Source organism: Bufo gargarizans, chromosome 2 (genome assembly GCF_014858855.1).
Source record: "Bufo gargarizans isolate SCDJY-AF-19 chromosome 2, ASM1485885v1, whole genome shotgun sequence".
In the NCBI taxonomy this organism is placed as follows: domain Eukaryota; kingdom Metazoa; phylum Chordata; class Amphibia; order Anura; family Bufonidae; genus Bufo; species Bufo gargarizans.
The window spans coordinates 304,404,048-304,429,112 of NC_058081.1; the positions used below are offsets into that span (position 1 = coordinate 304,404,048).

General features: G+C 39.2%; 1 protein-coding gene across 2 annotated transcripts in view; it reads right to left on the minus strand.

Annotated features, from left to right (window-relative positions):
• The window catches only part of TPH2 (tryptophan hydroxylase 2), a 316,022-nt gene that overhangs the window by 8,930 nt on the left and 282,027 nt on the right, over positions 1–25,065 (minus strand). For both annotated transcript variants that reach the window (XM_044277143.1, XM_044277142.1), the window contains one exon: positions 13,464–13,559. In XM_044277143.1, the coding sequence (XP_044133078.1) occupies positions 13,464–13,559 (96 nt within the window). The remainder of the gene's footprint in view (positions 1–13,463; positions 13,560–25,065) is intronic.

Sequence of the window (25,065 nt, forward strand, 5' to 3'; positions counted from 1 at the left end):
AATTTGATGAACTCGCCATGCCCCTCATTGAATACCTTGGGGTGTCTTCTTTCCAAAATGGGGTCACATGTGGGGTATTTATACTGCCCTGGCATTTTAGGGGCCCGAAAGCGTGAGAAGAAGTTTGGGATCCAAATGTCTAAAAATGCCCTCCTAAAAGGAATTTGGGCCGCTTTGCGCATCTAGGCTGCAAAAAAGTGTGACACATGTGGTATCGCCGTACTCAGGAGAAGTTGGGGAATGTGTTTTGGGGGTGTCATTTTACATATACCCATGCTGGGTGAGATAAATATCTTGGTCAAATGCCAACTTTGTATAAAAAAAATGGGAAAAGTTTTCTTTTGCCAAGATATTTCTCTCACCCAGCATGGGTATATGTAAAATGACACCCCAAAACACATTCCCCAACTTCTCCTGAGTACGGCGAAACCACATGTGTGACACTTTTTTGCCGCCTAGGTGGGCAAAGGGGCACACATTCCAAAGAGCACCTTTAGGATTTTACAGGTCATTTTTTACACATTTTGATTTCAAACTACTTCGCACACATTAGGGCCCCTAGAATGCCAGGGCAGTATAACTACCCCACAAGTGACCCCATTTTGGAAAGAAGACACCCCAAGGTATTCCGTGAGGGGCATGGCGAGTTCCTAGAATTTTTATTTTTTGTCACTAGTTAGCGGAAAATGATGATTTTTTTTTTTCTTACAAAGTCTCATATTCCACTAACTTGTGACAAAAAATAAAAAATTCTAGGAACTCGCCATGCCCCTCACGGAATACCCTGGGGTGTCTTATTTCCAAAATGGGTTCACTTGTGGGGTAGTCATACTGCCCTGGCATTTTAGGGGCCCATATGCGTGAGAAGTAGTTTGCCATCAAAATCTGAAAAAAATGACCGGTGAAATCCGAAAGGTGCTCTTTGGAATGTGTGCCCCTTTGCCCACCTAGGCTGCAAAAAAAAAGTGTCACACATCTGGTATCGCCGTACTCGGGAGAAGTTGGGGAATGTGTTTTGGGGTGTCATTTTACATATACCTATGCTGGGTGAGAGAAATATCTTGGCAAAAGACAACATTTCCCATTTTTTTTATACAAAGTTGGCATTTGACCAAGATATTTCTCTCACCCAGCATGGGTATATGTAAAATGACACCCCAAAACACATTGCCCAACTTCTCCTGAGTACGGCGATACCAGATGTGTGACACTTTTTTGCAGCCTAGGTGGGCAAAGGGACCCACATTCCAAAGTGCACCTTTCGGATTTCACCGGTCATTTTTTACAGATTTTGATTGCAAACTACTTCTCACGCATATGGCTCCTAAAATGCCAGGGCAGTATAACTACCCCACAAGTGACCCCATTTTGGAAAGAAGACACCTCAGGGTATTCCGTGAGGGGCATGGCGAGTTCCTAGAATTTTTTTTTTTTGTCACAAGTTAGTGGAATGAGACTTTGTAAGAAAAAAATAAAATAAATCATCATTTTCCGCTAACTTGTGACAAAAAATAAAAAGTTCTATGAACTCACTATGCCCATCAGTGAATACCTTAGGGTGTCTACTTTCCGAAATGGGGTCATTTGTGGGGTGTTTGTACTGTCTGGGCATTGTAGAACCTCAGGAAACATGACAGGTGCTCAGAAAGTCAGAGCTGCTTCAAAAAGCGGAAATTCACATTTTTGTACCATAGTTTGTAAACGCTATAACTTTTACCCAAACCATTTTTTTTTTTTTTACCCAAACATTTTTTTTTTATCAAAGACATGTAGAACAATAAATTTAGCGAAAAATTTATATATGGATGCCGTTTTTTTTTGCAAAATTTTACAACTGAAAGTGAAAAATGACATTTTTTTGCAAAAAAATCATTAAATTTCGATTAATAACAAAAAAAGTAAAAATGTCAGCAGCAATGAAATACCACCAAATGAAAGCTCTATTAGTGAGAAGAAAAGGAGGTAAAATTAATTTGGGTGGTACGTTGCCTGACCGAGCAATAAACTGTGAAAGTAGTGTAGTGCAGAAGTGTAAAAAGTGGCCTGGTCATTAAGGTTTTTTTTTATCTAGCGGGGTTGAAGTGGTTAAAGAAGTTGTTCTATGATTCTTGCATTTGCCATTTGGATCATTCAACCATAATTTAATTTTCAACTGAAAAATATTTTTGAAAATCCTGCATGTAGATATGGAGTTATTTGGATTCTCTTCTCGGAAGGTAGTAAACTCTTTTCATCAGGCCTCCACAATAACAGTCACCTGGGATGTGGGACCAAGCTAGTAAGCATGTTTCACCAACAGCACTGACTACATTAGGTGGACATTCTGAAGGGGGATTCAAAAGAACACTAAGGCTACAATAAAAAAAATTGTAAGAACTGTATTTAGACACAGGGGCATCAAAAAATGTTGATTAAAAATTCTTATGTTTTGCATGATCTAAAAGACTAAAATTAATATTTAGTTGGTGTACAACCCTTTTACTGAAAAGTATACCACGAGGATATGGCCACATGGTCAGGTTTCCTAATGTAGCTTTTGAAACCAAAGCCAAGTGAGGATTTTAAAAAGTGGAGAAGTAGTATCTGTCCTTTAATCTTCTTCCTCTATGATCCACTCCTGACTTTGGTTTCAAAGACTGGTTATACCCTGACACTATCAGGGAGGCAGAGGATAACTTCTGTCATATTTTTGTCAATATGATTTTGTCTCACCATGTAGGTTTATTTGTGGTTGATGGAGTACTCAAGATGTACTTTTCATGGAACTATACATTCAGAATATAGATATAATTAAATATAGTACTCAGTTGAGTTAAAGGGGTTCTACAGTTATTTTAAGCTGATGATCTATCCTCTAGATAGATCATCAGCATCTGATCGTCAGGGGTCCAACACCCGGGATCCCCGCCTATTAGCTGTTTGAGAAGGCAGCGGCGCTGGCAGCAGCGCCGCAGCCTAATCGCTGTTTACCGCAGGCTCAGTGACGTCATGACTAGTATCACTGGTCTGGGCGGGGCTAAGCTCTGTTCACTTGAACGGAGCTTAGTCCCGCCCAGGCCAGTGATACTAGTAGTGACGTCAATGGGCCTGCGGTAAACAGCAAGAAGGCCGTGGTGCTACTGCCAGCGTCGTTACATTCTCAAACAGCCGCAGTTTGAGGATGCCTGGGATAGATCATCAGTTTAAAATAACTGGAGAACCCCTTTAAAGGAGTTTTAGATCTCATATGCTATTTTGTATTTAAAGTCCAAATTTATGTTAAATACCTTTTTTAATACATAAATACAAATATTAGCATATAGTATTCATTGAAAACTACATCTAATTAAGTACATGTTGATCAAATTTGCTAATTGTGTTTTCCGGTTACACCAAAAAATGATGCAGTATTCAAGGTCAGTGCTTTATATGTCAGGTGATGAAGTTCTGAGTGCATTTTGACTCCTCCAATGGAATTGTGATCTGTGATCTGCACCCTGTGTTTATAACCAGGCACAAGACTCACGGGGAGTGTCTGTAGCATCAGATCTCTGCCTCTCCTTCCCCTGACAGCTCGAATGTCACAGATCCAAGCCTGCTTGAAACTCTGCTAGAAAAACACCCCTGAAGACACAGAATCATTGCTGACATCACGTCTGTGAGGCAAAGTCCAGGAGGATGAGCAGAACACAGCCCTCATAGGCAAGGTCATAGATTATGTTGTGCAGACAGAGCAGGGCTTTACAAGCCTTGTCACATTTCAGAAGTAGACATGTAATTGTGGTGGGGAACCAATAGAGTGAAAAATTATATGCAAACACAATGGAGTACAGGAAAGCAGGGCAACAATCACTATAAGTAAGTGACAATGTTTTCTGTTAATTAATGCAGAAAATTGCTTTAACAGAAAACTAAACAAAAATTATCAAATATAAAAAAGTATCTCCTGGTATTAATACAATTCTTTAAAATGATACAATTTAGAATATTTCCATTTCTATAGTTTTTAACATTATTACAAACCGTTGCCAGATGTTTTAGATTAAAGACATTTAGAGCACCCTTTAAAAAACTCTGCAATAAAACTCAGAACTTAAAGGATAAAAGTGTTAAAAAAAAATAATCATATGTTTAAGACAGTTTAATTCTTCCTTGGTTTGTTTGTTTCTTTTAATTGTACAGAGACAATATAAGTTTAGTATTTGTCAGTATAGCATATAACAACCATTATGGAAAGGACATGATACAAAAGTTAAAAGGGAGTGCTATTTATGTTCTAGCAAAGCATGCTGAAAGTAACGTAAATGCCATTTAATTGCAGCAAAAATAACAGCAATTATCTGTGCTAATGAGCATAGGTGGCATCACCTGCTTATGTGGCATAAAGGTGTTCTCAGTATTTCAAAGCATTACTTGCCTCTGCATTCCCTTGTTCCAATATGAAATGCTGTAACTACTTTTATTCTGTTTTCAAGCTGACTTTCTTCAGCAAAGTATCTCTTTAGCTATAAACATATTTTCTTTCTTTCACCCCTACCTTTATTTAGATTTCTGTATCCAATGTCTTAAATCCCAAAAATACAATGGTACATCTCAAGAAAATGTGATCACAGAGCAACATCAAAAAAGTGCAAAAAAAACTTGCCTATATGATGTAAATTATATTTTGTTGTTGAAAAATATTCTAAATGTTTCTCTGTATCTGGCCAAAAGTATTTGGGCACGACTCCAAATGCCTATTGCAAAGAAGTGCCTACATACAAGCACACAGTCATGCAATCTCCACAGTTAAGACATAAAAAGACAGACGATTGTAGGCTTCCAATTTTGTGGCAACCGTTGTAGGAAAAGCCCTTATATGTTCCAGAATAACTGTGTCCCTGTATTCAAAACCAACGTCCATAATAAAGTACATGGTTTGATATGTTTGTCATGAAGGAACACATGTGGCTGCAAAGAGTTCTGACTTCCATCCCAATGAATACTGTTGAGATGAACTGGAACACTTATTGTAAGCCTGACATTTTCACCCAACATCAGTGCCTGATCTCACCAATGCTCTTTTGGCTGAATGGACACAAATTCTTACAAACACATTATCCTGTGGAAAGCCTTCCTACAAAGGTGAAGGCAGTTATAGCTGCCTGACTATATATAATCGGCCGTTGTTTTGCAATGGGATGTCCAACAAGCACATATAGGTGTGATGGTAAGGTTTACACATGCTTTGGATCAAATATACAAACTACTAATACATTTTGAAAAGGTTCAAATATCACAAAAACCTTCAAATACAGCTCATAAAATGATAAAAAAATAAAATAAAACTTTGTGCTTTGCCTTTCATGATTGTTTTTTTTAAACAATGTGCTACTTTAATAATATATCTTATATGAATTAGCCTCTGTTGACATATGTTCTAGATTACATTTTTTAAGGATCCCAGTGTTTTTGACTGTGCCCTCAAAAACAACTGCACACAGGACAAACCTCATTACAAGTTAAATGAATCCATTAAAATGCATTATTTATTTAAAAAAAGGTGTTCATCATGTAGCTCCAGCAAGAACAGAAGCTGTGTCATTATTGTAAACACAGTCTGATTATAGACAATTTCTTTGCATACAAGCTAGAAGTTGGGATAAGTATATTGCTATACCTGACATATCCAGGAGGGTTTGTTTGTTGGGTATTAGCAGAGAAAAACCTATAGCCAGCAAATTACTATCATTATTAAAGGAGTAGATCATCCTTGATGCTGCATTCAGTGTGCATTGTGGTGAAATAAATTTGGTTTATAGAATACCAGTCATTATGAGTTATGATGGTAAAGGGAAGACTTATGACTAACGAGTACTCTAAGGCTAGGTTTAGATTTTTATGCATGGCATAAATAAGAGTTAAGTCAATAAAAAAGATGGGGAAAGATAAAGATGGGGAATGGAAAGAAAGGTAGGTGAAGATGGCAGTGTGTTGTCTTCACCTTTGTGGACAAATTAGCAAGCATCTCCAAAGGAACAGGTTACACAGCACTGCTTGCAACAGAAAAGTAAATGGGTCATTTTCTCTTAAAGAGGAAGCATTGTTTAACAATTAGAGAGACTTGCCCCATTAGATTGACTTTTATTAAGCTAGTTTCTGGTTTGCCTACAGAGTGTATATCTTTGACAGCTAGTTAAAATGCCCTAAGTTGTATTGCTTCTAGTTGCTACACTCAGAATTCTTGCCTGCATCCCCAATTCCTTTATTCATGTATATTCTGAAAAGTCCTTACATTTTTAAGTATTTATTTAGCTAATGTTTATTCTTCTCATCTTGACCCTTTATTCTATACTGAAAGATTCATGGATTCCCTGATTTCACTAAGATCTTTGTGTCTGTTCTTGTGGAATCTGTGTTTAGTCCTGACTTGTTTGTTCAGTAGGCCACCAACATCTTTGCAGATGTTGGCCAGCAATCGGCTGATTCTTCATGGTGCCTATGCTTGCCACTAATCAAAGAGTACGTTCCACAATATCACCAAGTATGTATTTTGTTCTTGGAAGCTTGTAACTAAACTTGGCTTCTGTATCCATAATCTGTTTTCTGCCCAATAAGAATAGAATAGTATGTATTATATGTCAAAATTCAATTTCACCAACATTTCACTTAAGACAAAAATATTATTTAAAATACTGTAAATTCTTATCTGTTATAAGTATTCGGCATTGAAGTAAAGTCTTAAACTATGACTGAGAATTGCTAATTTGTAGCGCATTAAACTTACATGTCTAAAGAAGCATGTAACTCATCCTACAAGATCAATCACATGTAATATATGCAACTGTCACCTGTCATCTAATCACATATGCAAATGGTTCATCCTCATTAGTACTATATATGGAAAATAAAAACAACACTCACTGCAGGATGCCACATTAGAGGATAAAAGCAGAATATGCAGGCTCACATGTACTGCACATCCATATAAATCACTGCAAATGCAAAGACAATAAAAGAAGAGATAAAAAAAAACGAATTCAATAGAACCTATTTCCCAAACAAAATCTCCCTAAACTTAGATTGTATTCGGAGACTCCACTGGAAATTGTTGTTAAAGTGATTCTATAATCCAGTATTATAAAGTATCCATAGCTGAACCTCTGTCACTAAAAAGTGATATGTGCCATATTGTTCCTTGGATAATGGGTCATGTTGCCTTGTAAAATGGTGATTATGCTTTATGAACTATATATCTCTAATATTACTGGCCACTCGAAAGGTACTGTCTACTTTGTAATGATCAAGTACCACAATCTAGAATTTATAGTTTTATATCCTGGGGTGATGCACCAGGTTGTACTATTTTTTCCTCTCTCTTTCAGAATGATTTTAAATTGCACCAGCACAAGGCTTTTCAACCAGTACGTCAGTTCTCACTATGCCCTTAAGATAGTACCGGCAACGTAACAAGAAATTTCAACATAATGGTGTATTTATTGTATGTCTTTAGAGAAAATCCTAGAGACTTTGTCACTCAGAATATCTATATATTATTAATATTTCATATATGAGAGTGTTTGGACACAAATTGGATTTTTTGTTTGCTTTTATCTGTTTATTTTTTCTGTACTCTTGAAGGTCTTGCTAAAATAACACATTTTATTCTATAAATCTGATTCTTAAACTGTCATTAAAATCTACCAAATAAAAAGTTGAGGAACAAGATCAGCATAAAAGTGTGAACCATTGATGATACTGTCAAGAAATAATGTATTTATCTCATAACCGTGGGATTAACTACCAGGATAGCAGACATAACAGCTGCTATGGGACCCCAATAACTAAGGGGGCCATCTCAACTCAGACATATGTATAGTTAGGGTACTTTGACATTAGCGGCAGGGGCTCCGGGAGGCTGTTCCGGCCGGTGAACAGCCTGTTGGATCCGTCCTGCTGCTAATTCACGTGTGCCCCCGGACTGCAGCTCCATCCCCATTGATTATAATGGAGGTGGGGGCGGAGTTACGGCAGTGGCATGGTAGCGCACGGCGAGAGGCAGCAGGACTAAAAGTCTCGCCGTGCGCTGCTGTTTCCCTGCTGGAACTCCGCCCCTGCCCCATTATAATTAATGGGGACGGAGTGGCAGTCCAGGGGCACACGTGAACTAGCTGCAAGACGGATCTGACAGACTGTTCACCCGCCGGAACAGCCTGGCGGAGACCCCTGCCGCTAGTGTGAAACTAGCCATAGTGATTTATATGGAAAATGGAAGAGTGCATTACTTTTTGCTATAACATCACTGATTCATTTCTATACATCTGTACATGCTATTGTGAGATCACTGTGAGCCTTATTGCTGTACTGTGACATCACTGTGCACATTGTCCCACCTTTGTGACATCACTGTCTACATTATCTGTATATAAAAAAAAAAAACAACATAAGCTTCTCCTATTCATGTACCCATGGTGACCAATTTTTGCTATGGTGAGCCATGGGTCCTTGTTATGCCCCTGTTCATAGCCCAAATAAATTGTAAAAAACAGAGATACAGTACAGACCAAAAGTTTGGACACACCTTCTCATTCAAAGAGTTTTCTTTATTTTCATGACTATGAAAATTGTAGATTCACACTGAAGGCATCAAAACTATGAATTAACACATGTGGAATTATATACATAACAAAAAAGTGTGAAACAACTGAAAATATGTAATATTCTAGGTTCTTCAAAGTAGCCATCTTTTGCTTTGATTACTGCTTTGCACACTCTTGATGAGCTTCAAGAGGTAGTCACCTGAAATGGTCTTCCAACAGTCTTGAAGGAGTTCCCAGAGATGCTTAGCACTTGTTGGCTCTTTTGCCTTCACTCTGCGGTCCAGCTCACCCCAAACCATCTCGATTGGGTTCAGGTCCGGTGACTGTGGAGGCCAGGTCATCTGGCGCAGCACCCCATCACTCTCCTTCATGGTCAAATAGCCCTTACACAGCCTGGAGGTGTGTTTGGGGTCATTGTCCTGTTAAAAAATAAATGATGGTCCAACTAAACGCAAACCGGATGGAATAGCATGCCGCTGCAAGATGCTGTGGTAGCCATGCTGGTTCAGTATGCCTTCAATTTTGAATAAATCCCCAACAGTGTCACCAGCAAAGCACCCCCACACCATTACACCTCCTCCTCCATGCTTCACGGTGGGAACCAGGCATGTAGAGTCCATCCGTTCACCTTTTCTGCATCGCACAAAGACACGGTGGTTGGAACCAAAGATCTCAAATTTGGACTCATCAGACCAAAGCACAGATTTCCACTGGTCTAATGTCCATTCCCTGTGTTCTTTAGCCCAAACAAGTCTCTTCTGCTTGTTGCCTGTCCTTAGCAGTGGTTTCCTAGCAGATATTCTACCATGAAGGCCTGATTCACACAGTCTCCTCTTAACAGTTGTTCTAGAAATGTGTCTGCTGCTAGAACTCTGTGCGGCATTGACCTGGTCTCTAATCTGAGCTGCTGTTAACCTGTGATTTCTGAGGCTGGTGACTCGGATGAACTTATCCTCCGCAGCAGAGGTGACTCTTGGTCTTCCTTTCCTGTGGCGGTCGCATGTGACCAGTTTCTTTGTAGCGCTTGATGGTTTTTGTGACTGCACTTGGGGACACTTTCAAAGTTTTCCCAATTTTTCGGACTGACTGACCTTCATTTCTTAAAGTAATGATGGCCACTCGTTTTTCTTTACTTAGCTGCTTTTTTCTTGCCATAATACAAATTCTAACAGTCTATTCAGTAGGACTATCAGCTGTGTATCCACCTGACTTCTCCACAACGCAACTGATGGTCCCAACCCCATTTATAAGGCAAGAAATCCCACTTATTAAACCTGACAGGGCACACCTGTGAAGTGAAAACCATTTCAGGTGACTACCTCTTGAAGCTCATCAATAGAATGCCAAGAGTGTGCAAAGCAGTAATCAAAGCAAAAGGTGGCTACTTTGAAGAACCTAGAATATGACATATTTTCAGTTGTTTCACACTTTTTTGTTATGTATATAATTCCACATAGTTTTCATGCCTTCAGTGTGAATCTACAATTTTCATAGTCATGAAAATAAAGAAAACGCTTTGAATGAGAAGGTGTGTCCAAACTTTTGGTCTGTACTGTATGAATTCACTGAAATTGTATTCCTGTCTAATAGAGAATGATGGTATCATTTAATGGAACTGATATAAGTGAGGGGAAAACTATAATAAAATACTAATATGATTTTATTATAAGCTACCTAATATACCAGAGTCCACAGAAAATCTACTTATAAACTAAATAGACGAGGCAACAAATCATAATAAGGTAGTTATTATGGGGGACTTCAACTACACAGATATAGACTGGGAAACTGAAACCTGTATATCTCATAAAGGAAACAAGTTCTTGGAAATAACAAAAGACAATTACTTTCCCCAACTGGTTCAAGACTCGACTAGAGGAACAGCCATACTGGACTTAGTTTTAACCAATAGACCTGACAGAACAACAGATGTACAGGTTGGGGGACACCTGGGAAATACTGACCATAAAGTAATAACCTTCCAATTGTCATTCAAAAGAGTATTTCTTCAGGGAGGAACAAAAATACCAAACTTAAAAAAAAAAGCTAAATTTAGCCACAAAATGGAATATTTATAAAAGCATCTTAAAATCTAATTGTGGGAGATACATTATGGGAATAAAAGGGTAAGGAACAAATAAAAACAAATGTGGACAAATAGAGATGTAAAGAAAGCAATAAATGACAAAAAGAAAGCATTTAAATCCCTAAAGCAGGAGGATAGCGAGGAAGCATTGAAAAATTATAAGGAAAAAAATAGAATATGTAAAAGACAAATAAAAGCAGCCAAACTAGAGACTGAAAGATTAATTGCCAAAGAGAGTAAAACTAACCCTAAAATGCTCTTCAATTATATAAATGGTAAAGAGTATAAATCTGAAGGTGTTGGCCCTTTACATGGTGATGAGGAGTAATCAAAGCTATTAAATATTTTTTTCTCCACTGTATGGAAATAAACTGTCAGATGAAATGCAGAATGTAAAAGTAAACTCCCCATTAAAAGTGCCTTGTCTGACTCAGGAAGCGGCATCTTAAAAAAAAAAAAATTGACAAATCGCCAGGACCAGATGGCATACACCCCCGTATCCTTAGGAGAATTAAGTAATGCTTAAATCTATAGGCTGGTAAGTTTAACATCTGTTATGGGTAAACTGTTTGAAGGTTTTCTAAGAGATGCTATCTTTGAGTACCTCAATGAAAATAAGCAAATAAAGCCGTATCAGCATGGCTTCATGAGGGACCGGTCATGTCAAACTACTTTAATCCGTTTCTATGAGGAGGTAAGTTCTAGACTTGACCTCAGCGAAATCAATGGATGTTGTATATCTTGACTTCTCCAAAGCATTTTACACTGTACCACATAAAAGGTTAGTATATAAAATGAGAATGCTTGGACTGGGAGAAAATGTCTGTATGTGGGTAAGTGTAAAGGAATCCCAGCGGACCAGAGTTTCTTCAATCAATATTCTTTATTTTAATAAGCTTTATTGTACCCACTTATGGAATAAATACAAAGAATATTCATTGAAGAAACTCTGGTCCGCTGGGATTTCTTTACATTGTCCTGGAGTTCGCTCTTGTCCCGTGCGGCATAATAATCGAGTGCCAATCTTTCCTATTGATTATTGTATGTGGGTAAGTAACTGGCTCAGTAATATAAAACAGAGGGTGATTATTAATGGTACACACTCAGATTGGGTCACTGTCACTGGTGGGTACCTCAGGGGTCAGTATTGGGCCCTATTCTCTTCAATATATTTATTAATGATTTTGTAGAAGGCTTGTACAGTAAAATATCAGTTTTTGCAGATGACACTAAACTGTGTAAAGTAATTAACATGGAAGAGGACAGTATACTACTACAGATGGATCTTTATAGATTGTAGGCTTGGGCAGAGAAGTGGCAGAAGAGGTTTAGCACTGAAAAATGTAAGGTTATGCACATGGGAAGGAATAATGCAAGTCACCAGTACATACTAAATGGTAAAAGACTGGGTAACACTGACATGGAAATAGACCTAGTAATTTTACTGAACCTCAGTAAAACTAAGCAGTAAAAAACAGTGTCAGGCAGCTGCTGCCAAGGCCAATAAGATAATGGGTTGCTTCAAATTGGGCATAGATGCCCGTGATGAGAACATAGTCCTGCCACCTTACAAATCACTAGTCAGACCACACATGGAGTACTGTGTACAGTTCTGGGCTCCTGTGAACAATGCAGACATAGCAGAGCTGTAGAGGGTTCGGAGGAGAGCAACTATAGTAATAACTGGAATGGGTGGACTACAATACCCAGAAAGATTATCAAAATTAGTGTTAATAACTTTAGCTAAAAGATGATTAAGGGGAGCTCTAATAACCATGTATAAATATATCAGGGGTCGGTACAGAGATCTCTCCCATCATCTATTTATCTCCAGGACTGTGACGAGTGGACATCCTGAGTCTGGAGGAAAGAAGCTTTGTACACAAACAAAGAAGATGATTCTTTACGGTAAGAGCAGTGAGACTATGGAACTCTCTGCCTGAGGAGGTGGTGATGTGGAGTCACTAAAATAGTTCAAGAGGGTCCTGGATGTATTTCTGGAGTGAAATAATATTACAGGTTGTAGTTACTAGAGAGGGGTCGTTGATACAGGGAGTTATTATGATTGCCTGATTGGAGTCGGGAAGACATTTTTTTCCCCTAAAGTGGGGAAAATTGGTTTCGGCCTTATAAACTATGCTACTATGTTACTAAGGGCTGTTTCACATGAGCGAGCCCATTGTGGGAATCATGCTCCGCGTGTGAGTGTGATCATCTGTTCTGGATACTGCTTGTCTTGCAGGAGCACAAGGCATTATCATGATTTATATTGCTATGTGCCTCTGCATGACCTAACAGATACAGAATCATAGTGACATAAAGCGGTCAGTATGATTCTGTTTCAGTCAGGTCAAGCAGAGGCACATAGCATTATAAATCAGTATAAAGCTGTGTGGTCCTGCAAGTCCAGAACAAGGGTTCACGTTCACACACGGAACAGATTCCTGCAATGGAATCACTCATGTGAAATAGCCCTAAGGGAGATGTAGTTAATAACAACCCAAAAAGTTCTGCATACTGTCTGCTACTTGGAATGCCCTAGATCCAGTGATTAATGTTTTACTAATAGAAAATTCCTAATGATGAAAACTGCTATGAAAGCTATAACGGTATTAAATATAAAACTATAATACCATGTTTCAAGAGCAGCTATTCTGCTTACTGACATCTTTTCATGGAAAAACTTTTTTTTTATTACACATGAGTAAAAAACAAGTGATGTTGCTTCACTAAAAGCATCTTATGCAATAACCTCAGAATATATTGTCATATATTGATATTTGTGCAGCGCAGTTTCTTGTGTTCTTCTGCGGTCTTACCTTCAATTCTCCAATAGAAGATAAGAGTCCTGCGCCATATGCTCGTAGCTGTCCATCTTGCTTGCACAGACCAAATTCAATAGTGAAAAAGTAGCACTGAAAAAAATGAATTATTATAACTAGTTATTTTATATAGTTTTATTTTATACCATTCTTTAAAGTCAAGTAATATATTTCTCTAACATCCTGTATACCCAGGCTTAAAGGGGTTGTATTAGATTGATTAAACATGGCTCCTTTCTTGCAAGATCAGTGGTCACTCAAGATACAATGGCCTCAGGAGATCATAATGATTGGATCTGAGTCTTAGACTTAGATCCAACTAATCAACATGGTAATTTCTAAAGCACTTGTATTGCCTGTCTAGTAGTTCTTTACAATACAGTGCGCTACTACATCTCTCTACTGCCCTCTATCTGCGACAGGATGAGTAACTTTTTTGGATGTCAGGTGAGGGCAGCTCCAGGTTATTTTTCTGTTACACTATGCTATACATTACCTTGTCCTTATATGACCATATATAGTGATTCACAGCTTTCAGCATCTATTCCTGACTGTTATATGTAAGGACTTGCTTTAACTGCATTAGTTATCTGCTTATTTTTCTTAAATCATCGTTTTTCTTAGTTTGAGATGATATTTGGGTCTTTGGAACCAATTACTAGTTTTCCATACAGTTATGAACTCAAGTTATAGTGGTTTCAACATAAGTATAATGGTCATCCCAGGACCAATTTATATTGTAACTTGAGGGACCACTGTACCAGACTTCTACAATGGCTGTGTCTGGTATGGCAGCCCAGGACTTTTCAATTCATTGGAGCTAAAGTAAGCTATAATACAAGATGCAACCCATGAAGAGGTGTGATGCCATTTCTGGAAGAAAGCCATGTCTTTCTCATTCTGGGCAATCTCTCTAAATGGGTTGTCTCATTAAGACAAATTCATGTCTAAAATCAAATGCCCACAGCAGTTCTGAACCCCATCTCATCTGGGCACACATCTCATCTGCAATAGTTAAAGGGGTTGTGCAGTTATTTATATTGATGACCTATCATCAGGATAGGCCTTCAATATCCGATCTGCGGGGGTCCGCCGATCAGGTGTTTGAAGAGGAGGCGGTGTTCCATGCAAGCACTGCTTACTGTTAATTACACTGCACTTTGTATCAGAAATACAGATTGCAAAGCAAGATAGGCACCTGAACTTTAGGAGCCTAATTTGCTAGAAAAAGTAAGAAAAAAAAAAAAAACGTTACAAATATGCTTTTTATTACATTTACAATTAGTTTTAATAAGGTTTCACTGTAGGTGCAGGTACAATTTAAATTGACTGAAGCTATGTAAAACCTGCTTGTCAAATGTACAATCTTTTTATTGCCACTGACTAGGAAAACTCAACCATTCATGCTGCCCTTTACGTAAAAGGAAAAGAAAGCAAGCATAAGCAGGATGAGGATTCTCTTTCTGTAACAGACCTATAACAATGCTGCTTTGTATCTGATTTCTTTTCTCCTCTTCCACTTTTGGTGATTGTCTCTGTTTCCCTGACACTGGAGTATGCTTAGTTATATAACTCTTTGTGTTCTTTTTATGTCCAGGTGTATTTGATGTTTTTCGATATGCAAAGTAATTCAGATCTAAACTGGGGGGGGGGCAATTAAATTCCAGCTTTGAGAAAAAACTGAGATTTAGGTTCTGTATAACTTGCAAAAGATATGTAAAGTAAAACTCTAAGGCCCCTTGCAGATATGCGTGAGCGGATTAGGTCTGGGTGCGTTCAGAAGCAAGTTCATTCAGTTTTGTATGCGATCGGATTCAGTTCAGTTTTTATCGCGCCGGTGCAATGCAATTTAATGTGTTTTGCACGCGTGTGATAAATAAACGGAAGATATACAAATAACATCTCTTAGCAACCATCCGTGAAAAACGCATCGCATCTGCACTTGCTTCTGATGTGATTTTCACGCAGCCCTATTCACTTCTATGGGGCCAGCGTTGTGTGAAAAACGCAGAATATAGAACATGCTGCGATTTTCACACAACGCACAAGTGATATGTGAAAAACAATGCTCATGTACACATACCCATTGAAATGAATGGGTCCGGATTCAGTGCGGGCGCAATGCGTTCGAATCACGCATTGCACCCGCGCGGAATACTCGCTCGCGTGAAAGGGGCCAAACTCCCATCAACTGATGGTTGTTAGAGTGAATGCAGCTATAGCTAGATCCTACAATTCTGTGATTTGATGGTTGAGAATAGATGATCACCTCGTTGCTGGGACTAATAGAGGCAGCAGTGTGGCTGCTTTTATTGTATACGTAGTGCTCGCTTAGTGCTTTCTATCCTCTCCTGGTAGTCAGAAATACAGCTTGCAGCTACATGATCCTGTGTGACACCACTTTACTGCAGCACCATGAAAACAGAATCAATCTCCTCTAACGTCTACCATAAAAACAAGCTCCGTTGATCTTTGAAGGGTTAAATTATAATATAGCATTTAATTTAAATAGGGTTAAACTGTTTCTGAGGCTTCCATAATCTTTGCCTTAGATAGAAAATCCCTCAGGTTCTGCATGTTTTAGAGAAAATAACATGGCTGCTCGGCTAAGACACCAAACTATGAATACAGGAACATAGTTTATAAGGCTGAAAAAAGACATCAGTCCATCCAGTTCAGCCTGTTATCCAGAGGAAGGCAAAAATACCCTGTGAGGTAGAAGCCAATTTTCCCCACTTTAGGGGGGGAAAAAAATCTTGAATTCCTTGGTTAGAGTGCTTCTTTACAAGGGTTGTCTGGTTTATAAAACTGACTCTCAAATACCCTATTCAGTTCATTGTGAGTTAAAGGGGTTCTCCTCCTCTATTTGTATTGAGGACCTATGCTCAGGGTAAGTCATCAATATCAGATCGGCGGGGTCAATCAGCTGTGGGAAGAGAAAGCAGCGCATGTATGAGCACTACCTTCTCTTCACTGTTTACCTGCTCGCCGTCGCAGCTTGAGCAGGTGTGCTTACTAGTGTTGAGCGAGCTTGTGTTTTCTAGTTCAGCGTACAAAGTTTGGGTTCGGGTTATCTAAGAATTCCGTTATGGATTCCGCTACCACGGGCTATAAGTTATGGTCCATAACGGAATTCTAAGGTAACCCGAACCCAAACCTTGTACGCAGAACATGAAAACACAAGTTCGCTCATCCCTGGTGCTTACAACTACCGTACACCGCCCCATTCACTTCAATGTGACAGCTCCCTCTTATTCAAGTGAATACCACATAGCCAACCCATTCAAATGAATCGGAACACCTTACTTGTAATTGCTGCTGCTCACCGCTGCAGGTGCAACAGCGAACAGGTAAACAGTGAAGAGAAGGCAGCACTCGTAAGAGCTTTCTCTTCAAACAGCTGATTGGCAGGAGTGCCAGGTGTCGGACCCGGCATATGTGATACTGAGGACCTATCCTCAGGATAGGTCACCAATATAAAAAAAAAAAAAGCGGACAACCCCTTTAAGGCCTCATGCACACGACCGTTGTTTTGGTCTAGTTACGAGCAGCAGTTTTGGCAGCTTAAATGAGGACCCATTCACTTCAATGTGTGCTGTCTGCATCCGTTGCTCCGTTCCGTGGCCCCGCAAAAAAATATAACTTGTCCTATTCTTGTCTGTTTTGCGGACAAGAATAGGCAGTTATATCAATGGCTGTCCGTGCCGTTCCGCAAATAGCGGAAGGCGCGCGGACGCCATCCGTGTTTTGAGGATCCGCAAACAACGGTCGTGTGCATGTAGCCTAATAGAGGGGAATCCTTCATTCTGGAAATTCATGTAGTGAAAAGCGAATACAAAAAGCAAGTCTGACTCTCGAGGACCCAGAATGTCTGTGCATTACAGAGAAATGGCTGATTTCAATAGGCACCATGTATTGCTTCAATTGCCCTGGTTTCCATCAAATTACACGATTGTTGGGAGTGCCAGAAATATGTAAAACTGAGATCAGCTAATTTTTACCGATCCCTTCAAACAAAAAAAAGTCAAAGTAGGAAACCTATTTATTTGTAGGTGGAAACTGTTTCCATCCAGATATCTGACATCCAGGAGTCATATCATGTGGTTTAAGCTGCACCGTGCAATTTGCTATCTAGTTCAAGACTACAGATCAGTTTCTTCAGTGTATTTGTATACAGGTCTTCAAGGAATAAATGCAAAACTGGAATGAACATCTGTAAGACAATTGTAGGTAACAGGCTTGCATCCCTGAAGGTTGTCATTTAAGGTTTTGTGGAGCAATTAAATGGGAAATTGAGCCAGAACTGCAGGAAAAGTAAAACTCCATATGCCATGGTCTCAATTGCTAAATGTATACTTGCCAATAGTCCTTTACGGGGAAGTCATAGACCCCAAGATGATGCAGTCTGTTTTTACATAAAATTTTACTATGCAGTTTACATTGTTAAGAGCAGTGATGGGACCGAGCTAACTAGTAAAGTCCTAAAAAGCCAATCATTTCTACAAACAGGAATCAGTTTAACAGTTCTAAATGACACACATTTTAACTAATGATCAATTATTTATACCTAATAAAAGCTAATTAAAATAGATAAATTATGTATTTTAATAATAATAGCTTTAAGGCTCCTTTTTACAGACACCATTTTTTTCAGCATTTTTAAAGTTTGTAAAAAAATGTTTAATACATTTTTTCCATGGCGTTTTACAAGCAGTTTTGATAAACTTTTGTTAATTTTAAAAGAAAACATCCCTGATTCAATCTTATAGGGGGATGATGGAAACCCTGAGGATACCATAGGACTGTGATAACCTCCAGCACTCCAGCTGTGGTAAAGCTACAACTTCCAAGATGTACACTTGCTTGGCTGTTCTCAGAACTCCATAGAAATGAATGGAGCATGCTGGGAGTCGTAGCTGGACTGCCAGAGTTTAGCCATCACTGCCATAGGGCATCAAAATCCATATAAATCTCAGAGCTTAACAACCCTATTTACACTGAAAATATCATGGCGGAGATTCACTAATCAAACGCAGACTGTGCCAAGGTACTGACGTACATGCCTTGTATTTGCACCAGAATTTCTGGCACATGCTTGCTGCGCCAAATGTATGGAATGTACAGTATTTGCTATAATTTCATTAAAGACATGCTACACTTTTGTGCCAATTTCTTCTGTGTGCCTACTTTGCACCTTGTTTTGGTGCAGACAGCTTTTGGTGCTTGCTCAAAGGTGGTATAAGAAGTGGTGTAACATTCTGAAAATATGAAGTCCTATGGCGCATTGTGTTGCAAATAGGAATCTATGTGGCAAATTGTTTTGCACCTTCCCTTTACCACTTTCTAAGATAACAATACAGATTTATATACATTTAAATAACAAAATCATAAATTTGGTGCAAACTAAAAATAGTGCAGAAAAAAATTACTAAATAAATCTATCTTAATATAGCTGCCCTGATGTGAGTGGAAATCATTTCCAAAATTTGGGTGCAAAGAAAGCCAGCTAATAGGCAGCATAAACATAAGCCAAATGTATCATCCAGCACCAGCAAATGTGTCCAATTTAGTGTATTTTAGGCGGTCTAGTTTAAGGTTGCATTTTGGGGACCGCACATTGCCGGCACTCAGAGAATATGCCTATTCTTGTCCGCTATTGCGGACAAGAATAGGACATGTTCTATTTTTTTCAGGATCGGAATTGCGGACCCGAAAGTGCGGCACCATAGAAATGTATGGGTCCGCAATTCCGTTCCGCAAAATGCAGAATGGAATTGCGGATGTGTGAATGGACCCTTAGAGAGTTGCTCCTTGATAATAAATGTTGAGCTAAGGGGTACTGTTACACTGGCGGCCTGTGTCTGCATCTCCACTTGCTATTTGTCTATATATCCGGTGTGTATGTGTGAATAGGAGATTAGTTCAGTGCATCTTATCTCAGATTCAGCACTGCAGGGGTTACACCCTTCCTCTCCTTGCTCTGTGTATTGCTGTCCAGCCGCTGTATAATAAGTTTGTTAGCTCACTTATGAATACCTGCTTGTCTTTTCCACTCTTTGCCTAATCAACACAGGTCCTGCTAGTCTACTTTACGTTGCTTTCTGAGCTATAATCAATTTATCTGTCAGTGTACTGACAGTTGCTTTCCTTGACTTTGACCTATGTCTGTGCAGCATTCTCCTCCCAGAGGTTGCAGTATACTGCCATGCTCAAAAATACATTTACAGTAAACTTATTGTATTGTTTGAGCAACTAGTAGTAAGTGGCCATATTTTTAGCCACCACTAGATGGGAATGGTTCATTTCAGTCAGTCAGTCTTTCTGTTTGTAGTCCAGCCTAGCTAGGGCTAGAGAGAAGAAGCACACAAGAAAATGTGAAGCTGACAGGCCAGCTCATCCTGGATCTGGATCCACCCAGGATAGAGCCAGCAGAAAAACCTACAGAAACTGGATCAGTTGTTAGAAAAGTGTAGAGAAAGACCTGTAGAAGTAACCAGTCTCCAAAAAGCTTATAGTTTCTATGGCAAACATGTTCAGGAGAAGCCTCCGATGCCTGAGCACACTACACACAGTTTGGCACAGTTGTGTAGGGCTGGAGTAGAGGGGAACACCCTCTGAGTTGCAAGATTAAGTACAGTAGTATACCGAACATCTGGATGCCCAGGTCAGACTCAGCTAGTGAAGTGTAGAGTATGAAGGATTCCTCCATCTACTATAAGAGGACACCTTTTCGGCCAATTGCTACCTATGCTGCCTGAAAGGTGTTGTCTCACTTCAGTAAGTGCCATTTATCATGTAGAGAAAGTTAATACAACCACTTACTCATGTATTGTGATTGCCCATATTGCTTCCTTTGCTGGCTGGATTCATTTTTTTATCACATTATACACTGCTCGTTTTACCTGGTTACAGAATACCTTGCAATCCATCACCGCTGGCTGTGCTTGCACAATATAGGAAAAAGCACTAGCCTATGTGAGCTCCCATGGTCACGGCCACCAGAAAGGCTGGATTGCAGGGTGTGCAAGCACGGCCACCACTGCTGGATTGCAGGGTGGTTGTAACCATGGAAACGAGCAGTGCATAATGAGATAGAAAAATGAATCCAGCCAGAAAAGGAAGCAATATGGATAATAACAATACATTAGTAAGAGCCTTGTATTAACTTTCTCTACATGATAAATGCAACTTCCTGAAGTGAGCCAATCCCTTTAATACACCCACACATGCTGCGAATAACCCAGCAAAACATACAGTATGTGTATGTCAAACTAGCCTTAGTTGATTTTGCCTTGCGCTCCACACTGCAGCATCTCTAATGTGCTCCATCTTCCAACCCAAGAGCTTATTATTTTTTCTAAATCCTTTTAATATTTGCCAGCGTGTAATTTCATTTATGTAGCTACAGAATTCTAAATAGGATTCATTAATAAAGCGTTGCCTGTTCACATTTAATCATCTATGACGGAGGTTTGATTGTAGCAGTGACTGAAGGCAGAAGTCCCTATTATTGTTAATTAATAGAATGCCACTGCACATCAGTATGGATCAATTTGATTGGTACAGATCACAGCTCTGATTTATTACAGCAGGATGTTATCATCATCGATAGTTCATGCTGAAGACACTCCAGATCATCCACAAGTAAACTCAAGTCAGGCACGCACATTAAGGGGGCTTAAAAACGGTTATTTGGAGGGAGCAAATATCTGTATTCAGAAACAAAATGTTTTCTGGCTAGAATACCGTCATTATACTGCTGCAGTGATTGTCAATACGTGACCTAAATTATTATTTTTGCACAACAAGTGCCCTTTCAGTTCTGTGCAGTTTGTCCATAACATATGTACACAGGTAACACTTGAAAAGTCATGGCGAGGACATAGCGGGATAATACCTAGCTATTAAGTATATTATATAGTAGTAGAATTAGCACTTGTGGCCAGTGCTTCTTTACATCTTGTTTCTAAAGTCTGACTTTGCAGACGAATTACGCACAGCTCTTTGCTCCTGGGAACAAAAAGAAGAACATTGGCCTGAGAACAGTCAAATCTGCAGGAAAAAATGCTTGCAAGTGATTAGCCTATTTTACAGATTGCTGGATTTTTTGCATCAAATCAATGTCGTTATTTTTGGTGTAGCAAAAATGCTTATATAAATACAGAGGATTTCTAAATATCGGAGGAGAAAAAACTAAGATCAAGGCAGCCCGACCTGTTTTTTTTGCGGTAACTGGTTTCATTGAATAATTACCTATTTTACATATTTCCAGCAATTCACTGTGAAATGCCTGACTCTAGGTGTCAGACATTAAGTTTTGTTCTATATTGATGGGAAAGTTCTGTGAATCCCTTATCACACAAGTACAAATTAGCATAAGTTGATTTTTTTTATGTCTCTCTTGAAGATTAATGTGAAGTTTTATTTTTTTTCTTATAAGAAGAGTATATTAAAAACGGGTTTGTATAGACCTTTAAGGCCGCTTTCACATAAGCGAGTTGTAGAGTCCGGAATCGGAGCGCGAGTATAAGACAGCTCCAGTCCTGAACTCCTACTACTGCCGGGGTCGCATAGCATTACAGTATATTGATTTATGATGCTATGTAACCCTTAGAGGTCTGGAATCTATCGGATAACAGTAAGGGTCCATTCACACGTCCGTAAGTGTTCTGCGGATCTGCAAATTGCGGATCCGCAAAACGCGGACACTGGCAATGTGCATTTGCGGACCGCACATCGCCAGCACTATAATAGAAAATGCCTAATCTTGTCCGCAATTCCGGACAAGGATAGGCTATGTTCTATTTTTTTCTAGAAACGGAAGCACGGATGCGGAAGTGCGGATCCGCAAATGCGGATGCGGACAGTACATTCCGGCCCCATTGAAAATGAATGGGTCTGCACCTGTTCCGCAAAATTGTGGAACAGATGCAGACCCATTTTGCGGACGTGTGAATGGACCCTGACAGCAATATGTCAGTGTTGTCCAATACCTTCCAGACCACTAAGGGTTACATAGCATCATAAATAATATAATCCTATGCGACCCCGGCAGTGCTAGGAGTTCAGGATGGGAGCTGTTTTAGGCTACATGCACACGACCGTTGTTTTGGTTCGCATCCGAGCCGCATTTTTTGCGGCTTGAATACTGACCCATTCACTTCAATGGGGCCGCAAAAGATACGGACAGCACTCTGTGTGCTTTCCGCATCCGTTGCTCCGTTCCGTGGTCCGCAAAAAAAATATAACCTGTCCTATTCTTGTCCGTTTTGCGGAAAAGAATAGGCAGCTATATCAATGGCTATCCGCGCCGTTCCGCAAACTGTGTTTTGTGGACACGCAATTTGCGGACCGCAAAACACACAACGGTCATGTGCATGTAGCCTTATACTCACGCTCCGAGACCGGAGTGCACAACTCACTCATGTAAAAGCAGTCTCTTAGCTTGTATTTTTCATTTGTATGTTTAAAGTTGGTAAATTTTATTTCTTCTTGTTTACTGGGAAATATAATACACGAGTTTAATATGTTCTATATGGCAATATAGATCCAATGATATTAACAAGAGACTGGGGCAAATCTGGAAGGGTAGAGGAGTGACCCTAGCTATCCAGGAACAATTATTATTTAGCCCAGAGGAATATGGGATGAAAGAGCACTCTAAAAACCAAATATATATATAATGAAAATAGAATGATTTGTTTCCATTAAGGATGAAGAAACCCGCCGTCCTTCCTGAAATGGCTAAGTTCCAATCAAAGCTGCAAAATGTGAAGATTTATTGCAACATGATGACAGCCTTTTTCAACTATATTCTTGTTTTGCAGTTTTAACTGGGATTCTGAGTGCTGTCACTACCATTTCTAGTTTTAGCATTGAGGGTAAGCCAGCTGGATGAACCCCACCAGGTGATGTGCACCTGATATTTATTGTTGTGCTACTTTTCTGCATATTGACTGCCTGCAAGGGAGCCCAAGCAGTACTATACTATGTTAAAGGGAACCTGTCAACGGGATTTTGGGTATAGAGCTGAGGACATGGGCTGCTAGATGGCCGCTAGCACATCCGCAATACCCAGTCCCCATAGCTCTGTGTGCTTTTATTGTGTATAAAAACAGATTTTAAACATATGCAAATTAACCTGAGATGAGTCAGAGCTTGAAAATATGACTCTTCTTTGGTCACACAAGCAAGATATGACTCTTATGTTAATTTGTATATGTATCAACTCGGGTTTTTTTACACAATAAAAGCACACAGAGCTATGGGGACTGGGTATTGCGGATGTGCTAGCGGTCATCTAGCAACCCATGTCCTCAGCTCTATACCTAAAATCCAGGTGACAGGTTCCCTTTAAGAGATGAACGAGCTACTTCCACAAATATGTTTGCTTTGTGAAGTTTATGTATTATTTTTTGCTGATTATTTTTAAGCTTAGTGTCCAAGAAAGCCTTAGGATTTATCACAAATCATTACCAAACCCATCACTGAAAATTATAACTTTTTTTTTATGACATTATTTAACCACTTCAACCCCCCTAGCTGAAACACCCTTAATGACCAGGCCACTTTTTACACTTCTGCACTACACTACTTTCACCTTTTATTGCTCGGTCATGCAGCTTACCACCCAAATGAATTTTACCTCCTTTTCTTCTCACTAATAGAGCTTTCATTTGGTGGTATTTCATTGCTGCTGACATTTTTACTTTTTTTGTTATTAATCGAAATTTAACGATTTTTTTGCAAAAAAATGACATTTTTCACTTTCAGTTGTAAAATTTTGCGAAAAAAACGACATCCATATATAAATTTTTCGCTAAATTTATTGTTCTACATGTCTTTGATTAAAAAAAAAATGGTTTGGGTAAAAGTTATAGCGTTTACAAACTATGGTACAAAAATTTGAATTTCCGCTTTTTGAAACAGCTCTGACTTTCTGAGCACCTGTCATGTTTCCTGAGGTTCTACAATGCCCAGACAGTACAAACACCCCACAAATGACCCCATTTCGGAAAGTAGACACCCTAAGGTATTCGCTGATGGGCGTAGTGAGTTCATAGAACTTTTTATTTTTTGTCATAAGTTAGCGGAAAATGCAGATTTTTTTTTCTTACAAAGTCTCATATTCCACTAACTCGTGACAAAAAAAAAAAAAAACTTCCATGAACTCACTATGCCCATCACAAAATACCTTGGGGTGTCTTCTTTCCAAAATGGGGTCACTTGTGGGGTAGTTATACTGCCCTGGCATTTTAGGGGCCCAGATGCGTGAGAAGTAGTTTGAAATCAAAATCTGTAAAAAATGACCGGTGAAATCCAAAAGGTGCTCTTTGGAATGTGTGCCCCTTTGCCCACCCAGGCTGCAAAAAAGTGTCACACATCTGGTATCGCCGTACTCAGGAGAGGTTGGGGAATGTGTTTTGGGGTGTCATTTTACATATACCCATGCTGGGTGAGAGAAATATCTTGGCAAAAGACAACTTTTCCCATTTTTTTATACAAAGTTGGCATTTGACCAAGATATTTATCTCACCCAGCATGGGTATATGTAAAATGACACCCCAAAACACATTCCCCAACTTCTCCTGAGTACAGC